The sequence below is a fragment of the Aquarana catesbeiana genome, linkage group LG04 (assembly GCF_042186555.1).
Source record: "Aquarana catesbeiana isolate 2022-GZ linkage group LG04, ASM4218655v1, whole genome shotgun sequence".
NCBI lineage: Eukaryota > Metazoa > Chordata > Amphibia > Anura > Ranidae > Aquarana > Aquarana catesbeiana.
The window spans coordinates 571532176-571539743 of NC_133327.1; the positions used below are offsets into that span (position 1 = coordinate 571532176).

Sequence of the window (7568 nt, forward strand, 5' to 3'; positions counted from 1 at the left end):
TAACATTTGTAGATAATAATCCTGGAGGTAAGTCCTCTATATTAAAAACACTTCGGCTTGCACCAGTATCAATTAAACAGGTTAATTCTGTTTCTCCTCCAGGATAGGGGAGTTCTTGTAAAAATACTTTTACTCTGGCCTCGGGACCATTGTCTCCCCTATTTAACATGATTGATACTGGCATGCCATTTTCCTAAGCCTGATCCACTGCTTTTGGCAGAGAACTGGGATCAGCATGAGGGGCCTCTAAGCTCTTTTCTAGTCTACGGTCAGGAAGATGGCAGAATTTGGCTATGTGTCCTTCCCCATCACAATTGTAGCATATAATTGGTCCCCGATTGCCATGATTTCTGAAATTGCCTTTGCCTCTACCTCTTCCTTTTCCTCTCTGCTTCCCCATGTACATTACCTTGGGTTTGCTGTCTTTTTGGTTAATCCTGTTTTCTATGGACAACAGGATAGGCAGGACGTCTCGAATAGACATATTGCCTGCCTCAGGCCTTGCTGTGAACAACTTTTCTTTCAACTGGGGTATTAAACCATCAAGAAACCTTTGTTTCACCAGTTGTGTAGATGGACTTGCAGTTTCTCCCGCCTTCTCTTCCTCTATTTTAATGCCTGCTTCCTCAGCCATCTCACTTAACCGCCTCCAATAAGCCCCTGCTGCTTCCTCTTTCCCTTGCTTAGCATTCATAAATTCAGCATGTCTGGTTTGTCCATATATTTGGGGCAATTTTTCCTTCAATTTCTCACAAACCTCCCGTCCACTAACCATCTTACCTAGATTTTTGACGTCTACACCACATTCTTTAAGTATATAGCCAGACATGTTGCTTCCCACTGCTTTAATAAGAAGCTGATGAATGTCAGTAGCAGAAGCCTCATATGCTTCCTGTGCAGCACTAAGTTTGTTTGCAAACCCAATTGGATTCTTTCTAGGATCTCCCAATCCTTCTAATATGGCTCTCATATCTTGGGGACTAAAAGGTACATGCCATTTAATTTGAGACTTACTGTCAACAGCATCACCTTCAAAAACTAATTGGGTTCTGACAGGATAAACTGCAACAGATTTCTCTATGCCAGGGGCAGAAGGGCTGGCATCTCCCTTCCTTCTCTCTTCATCTTGCTGCCACAATTTGGAAATTATGGTTTGCTCCGGAAGTTCAGACTCTATCTCTCTTTCTCTGGCCAAAGCCTTAAGTTCAGAGAGATCCAGGTTTGCATATGTGCCTTTTGATTTATGCCAATCATCTGTTTCTAGGATACGAGCCAAATCCCTCTTTGTAGGTTGATATGGGGCTGTTAAACCTCTGCTCTCTACTATATTGCATAGCTCATCTTTTGTGTGTTCCATGTAATCTAATTCTTTTGCTTTTGTGCGTGGACCCCTTAAAGCCAAACTGGCAGCCACATAAGGTGGGGGGTCCTCCTCTACAGAGTCTTCTGGCCAAACGTAGTAAATTTGGGCAGTACTTTTATTAAATATCTCCGTCAAGCCAGTTTGATTTGCTACTTTAGCTTCTGTCTCCCATGTGCAAGCTATTCTCCACGTTCCTTCACTGCACAGTAGTGGGCCATAATCGTGCAGAAAAGTTTGCCATACTTTTAAATCAAAAGTCCCTTCAGATTTTAAAGGTTTAGCTGTTCCCTTTGTCCATTCTACCCATTTATCTAGGGGCTCAGTATAGGCAGAACCGTACCTTCGGTTCATATATTCTCTAGCGCTCATCTTGCGCTGGGCATTTTCTGAAGGCCTCTCTCCCTTCATTCCCTTAATTAATTTAATGCCCATAATGACTGGCCAGTCTTCTCTCTTCTCTACTTGTGCCTATACCCTCTTGCCTCTAAAACAAATAGTACAGCAAATCTGCAGATTTACAAGAATAGTCTCCACTTATCTACGTGGATAGAAGGGGTTTATGACAATAGACAAAACACTCATTAAGAGACCCTCCTCGTCTCTTCTCTTCTCTGTGAGTTTTATCTGACCCTACCATGCGCCTCTGACCCAGGTCGCCCACAAGGAGTCAACGCAGGGAACTGCAGAGGATTTTCCCTATCCACACACAGTCCAACCCGTGAAGGGGGACACAAACACATTCACACACACACACGTTACCCAACCAGAAAGGTCCGAGAGTGGTCTGGTTTCCTTGAGAACCGACAGATAGGATACATAGGAAAAGGCAGAAATATAGCAAGCTTAAGGGCAGCTTACCTAGCCGGCATTTGAGGTCTGCGTTTCCCGATGATCCCGATCGAAGCGCGGTTCCTTCTGGAGACTCTGCCAAACTCCTGGCTGGCTCGCCAAGACTGATATGACTGATTTCTGATTGGGACTCTAAAACAAAGTTAATACTGCAGCTGCAGGAACAGATTCACAGGACTCAATCACTGTGTTTAAAATGTCCGTTCAGTGAAAAATTTATTATTACATGTTATTTTATACATAGATAAGAAAGGGGTGGTGTGAGATGTTATTAAAAAGTAACAAATAGCAATATGTTATTAAAAGCTAACAAATAGAAATATATTATTAAAAACTAGCGAATAGAACAATTGCAAAAGTTAAACCTTGAAAAGGGAGGGGGGAGTAGAGACCGTTTAGTAGGAGAAGTGTCTGTGTGTTAGGTGAAGGTTACAGAACACATTTCAACAGTGAGAACAAAATGGATTCTCTTGTGCTTAAATGAACAGTACAATGAATGTCCATGTCAAGACTGACAATTTAAAAAAAAAAAAAACAATATTTTTTACTTTTTGCTATAATAAATATCCCCAAAAAATATATAAAAAAACTAATTTCTTCCTCAGTTTAGGCCGATATGTATTCTTCTACATATTTTTGGTAAAAAAAAAAATCGTATAATATAAGCGTATATTGATTGGTTTGCGCAAAAGTTATAGCGGGGATAGGGTATAGATTTATGGCATTTTTAATAATAATTTTTTTTTATTAGTAATGGCGTGATCTGCGATTTTTATCTGGACTGTGACATTGCGGCGGACAGATCGGACACTTTTGACACTATTTTGGGACCCTTGACATTTATACAGCAATCAGAGATAAAAATAGCCACTGATTACTGTGTAAATGTCACTGGCAGGGGTTAAACACTAGGGGACGATCAAGGGGTTAAATGTGTTCCCTCAGTGTTTTCTAACTGTAGGGGGGATGGACTACGTAGGACATGACAGAGATCACTGCTCCCGATGACAGGGATTAGTAGCTTCCTGTCATGTCACTAGGCAGAACAGTAAAATGCCTTGTTTACATAGGCATTTCCCCATTCTGCCTCTCCTCTTCGAAATCGCAGGCCACCGGCGGACATCAAGCCCGCAGGCACGCTCCCCATGGCGCGCGGCGGCGCACGCCCTCTAGCCCGGAATTACGAGTACGCCCTTTTTTGCACCCGTACCATTCTGCTGATGTACGTTGGCATGCGGCATTCGGAAAGCAGTTTATAATCCAGAAAACAAGGTGTTTGTTTCAAGTAATAGGTTTAGACACCACTTTTTTTGATGCCAAACTTTGCAGCCAAACTTTTTTAGTGTATGTCCAGCCAAAACATTTTTCTTAGTTTTTAGATAGAGTAGGGAAGGGTTAGAACTCTTGTTAAGTTTTTATTGCAATTCAAGGCACTGTTAGCAAGATTTCCCTTACTTCCTGTCCCGCTGGCAACTTTTTACCAGAGAGGAAGTAAAAAACTGCTGCAGCTGTAAGGGGTTAAAGTAGGCAGAGCAGTTAACCACTGTTTAGCAGTGAACTCCAGCTCTTAGGGCAACCAAGAACAGTTGAGGGATATAATCCTGCTGGCAAATTGTATGTGTATACCTTACAGAAGTGGAAGTGCGCGGATCAACTATTCTTAGGAAGTCTTCTGAATGGCATATATGTATATATGCCTTTGTTTCCTTAACTTGCACCTGAAGTTACCGCCATATGGAAAATCAGCAGTTCTTATGCACCCTCTATGGAGAGTAAATTAAATGCAACTAAATGAAACCTGTATGACAAATTAAACAAATCCATGTACTATGGGATGTGCAAGCTTTATAAAGTAAAATGTGGTGGGAGTGCCCAACTTGTGCTAACAGAAGGAGTGGCATGGATACATTAAACATAAGCCTACTCACTGTTTACATGTTAGACATATGTCACAGTCCTTGTACTAAAAAAAATATGCTTTAAAATTGTGTCACAAGTAAGAGTTCCACAGACACACATAAACCTTGGCACAAAGGAATATTGTTTAACCACTTGCCGACCGCTGCACGCCGATATACGTCGGAACAATGGCAGCGGTGGGCAAATGGGTGTACCTGTATGTCCCCTTTAAGAGGCGGGGATAGCAGGCACACGCCCGCCGCTCCCAGTCTCCCGGTGATCGTGTCACGGAGCCGCAGAACGGGGAAGTGCCTATGTAAACAAGGCATTTCCCCGTTCTGCCTTGTGTCATGACGGAGATCACTGCTCCCTGTCATCGGGAGCAGTGATCGCTGTCCTGTGAGTTGAAGCCCATCCCCCCCCCCCCCCCACAGTAAGAATCACTCCCTAGGACAAACTTAACCCCTTCCCTGCCAGTGTCATTTACACAGTAATCAGTGCATTTTTATAGCACCGATTGCTGTATAAATGACAATGGTCCCAAAATAGAGTCAAAAGTGTCCGATGTGTCCGCCATAATGTCACAGTCACGATAAAAATTGCAGATAAACGCCGTTACTAATAAAAAAAAAATTAATAATAAAAGTTATTGTAGATGCTATAACTTTTGCGCAAACCAATCAATATACGCTTATTGCGATTTTTTTTTTTATCAAAAATATGTAGAAGATTACATATCGGCCTAAACTGAGGAAAAAAATGTTTTTAATATATATTTTTGGGGGATATTTATTATAGCAAAAAGTAAAAAATTGTGTTTTTTTCAAAATTGTCACTCTTTTTTTTGTTTATAGCGCAAAAAATAAAAACCGCAGAGGTGATCAAATACCAAAAAGAAAGCTCTATTTGTGGAAAAAAAAAAAGGACGTCAATTTTGTTTGGGTGCAACGTCGCACGGCCGCGCAATTGTCAGTTAAATCAATGCAGTGCCGAATCGCAAAAAGTGCTCTGGTCAGGAAGGGGGTAAAATCTTCTGGGGCTGAAGCGGTTAAAATTGAAACACTTTAGTCAGAAATATTTAATATAAAACATATTGTATGTATTGCAGTAGTCAGAAGTGTGTAACACAGTGCAGTGATCATGACTGTGTACCACACAGTGTGCAGGGGTTAGGAGTGTGTAACCCACAGTGATCAGGGGCCAGAAGAATATAACCCACAGAGTGCAGGGGTCAGAACTATTTAATGTACACGATGCAGGGGCCAGGAATTTGTACAGTGCAGGGTTCAGAAGTAAAGTTTACACAGAGTGCAGGTGTTGGAATACATAATGCACAGAGTGGAGGGGTCAGGAGTATATAACACACGGGACAGGTGTCAGAAGTACATATTGCACAAATTGCAGTGGTTTGGAAGTGAAATCCATAGGGTGCAGTGGTTTGGCGTACATAATGCACAGAGTTACAAGGGTCAGAGTTATACAAGGCACAGAGTGCAGGGGTCATTATTATATAAAATACAAAGTGCAGTGGTCAGGGGCAAGGGTCAGGAGCAGGCAATGTACAAAGTGCATACTTTGCAGTGATCAGAAATATAAAACATAATAGGCGCAGGGGTCAAATGTATCTAATACACAGAGTTCAGAGGTCAGAAGCACATAACTCAGAGTGCAGGGGTATGTAAAGCACAAAGTACAGGGGCTAGGTGTGGCACACAGAAGTTAGAGACTAAAAGCAGGTAATGCATAGATTTTAGGTTAAATGTACTTTTAAATGTACCCTCCCTGCCCCCAGAACAAATAAATAAAAATGTACTAGAGTGCAGGGGTCAGAGCTATGTAAGGCACAGAATGCAGCAATCACGAATGTGAAACCCACAAAGCGCAAGAGTGTTTAACACAAAATACAGGGGTCATAAATGTGTAACACACTTGGAGGTGGAGCTTCCAGTTTTCTAAGCTCTGCAATTACTGCTGTATCTAACCTCTGATAGGCAGCCAGTGGGCAGGGGCAGAAGCTAGCTGTTGCTTCAGCATGTCAAGCAGCTAAATAATAAAACAATTGGCAGCAGATGCAATGCCAGAACCCTGGACACCAAACAATGTGGGGCACATGCTCCATGTGGCTGTTGCTCATGCTTTAGTCATTGCCAATTGCTAAAAACTGATGTCAAGGCCAAGGATATAGTATTACCAATAAACCATTAGCTTCCTCTTAAACAAACCTAAAGCTTCACCACCATGAACAAGTACAGTATCTCTGGCATAAAACTGTTCACCTAAGCCACTTCTCACTTTTGTACTTTCACTTTCTATGCCTTATTAAAGGGATACTGCAGGATCCAGATCCTTCAGAGAATGCACTTCACACTGCCTGGCAACCAACTAATAGAACCATTTTCCAACTTGAATACAGCTGTTTAGGCCTAGTCCTGTTAACCATTTTCAATGCCAAATATGGAAACTTTAGTTAGTGGTAGCCACACCTTACTAACACAACTGTTTGTTATTGTGGATCATTGCTTACGTTAACTGGATTGTTTTTGCTCATTTTATGATGTTAAAGAAGGTAAAAGGATCCGTTGCTGTAGATAAAAGCACTTTCCTTTAAGGCATTTTTGATAAATCTTTACTTTTTTGTAAACATTAAGACTTATCAAAGAAACAATTATTTGCTTGTTGACACAGGAAACTCATCAAGAACAAGCCAACAGAAAAGCACTTCATGTTGTGGAGTTTAGAGAAGAATGTGGTCCCCTCCCTAGAATTGTAGCTTCACCTCATGGATCCCTTTCAACAGTTCCCGAACCTGAAGGAGATATAAAAGACATACCGCTAGACTGGGATGACATTAAAGTGACCCAGGGAATAAAACGCTCTGTCTGGGCAAATGTGAAGAGGACAGTTTGGTGAAGATCTAGAAACAATGTGAAGGACTGTAAGGGAAACCGATATCAAGTGGCTGTTAATCATGTTTTTTGCCTATGCGATTATTGTTAAGTGATTGTTTCCTCACAAGGACACAGTGCTGAAACATTGTAGCAAAGTTAACACCATACAGTCATGATGAAGAATTATAAGGCATATGTCATGTCCTTCGTATAAAAAAATGTCCTCAAAATGTATGGTTTATATGTCCAAAGAATGTCACTAAAAATAAAGCTAGTTCATTTGTACTTGATATCTCATTTGTATAATTTGGTTATGGTTTATATATGTTTGCAAACTTTTACTGTTTTTCATTTTGCCCTTTGCTTTCACTGTTGTTGACTTATCAGCAGTACACAGATGCATGTTTGGCAGACAGTAAAAAAAGAAAATCTTACTTTTCAGAAATAAAACATGAAGCACATTGTTCATATGGTAATGCAACTTATACATGCTTGTTCACATTGCGCACTTATCAAGTATTTTCAGTAAATCAGAAAATTGCTCTACCATTGTATCTGTCCAATAAACA

General features: G+C 41.0%; 1 protein-coding gene across 1 annotated transcript in view; it reads left to right on the top strand.

Annotated features, from left to right (window-relative positions):
- Positions 1 to 7284, top strand: part of MRPS5 (mitochondrial ribosomal protein S5) — a 263692-nt gene extending 256408 nt beyond the window's left edge. The window contains exon 11 of the mRNA XM_073628058.1: positions 6797 to 7284. Within this exon, the coding sequence (XP_073484159.1) occupies positions 6797 to 7021 (225 nt within the window). The 3' untranslated portion in view covers positions 7022 to 7284. The remainder of the gene's footprint in view (positions 1 to 6796) is intronic.
- The last annotated feature ends 284 nt before the right edge of the window (positions 7285 to 7568 follow it).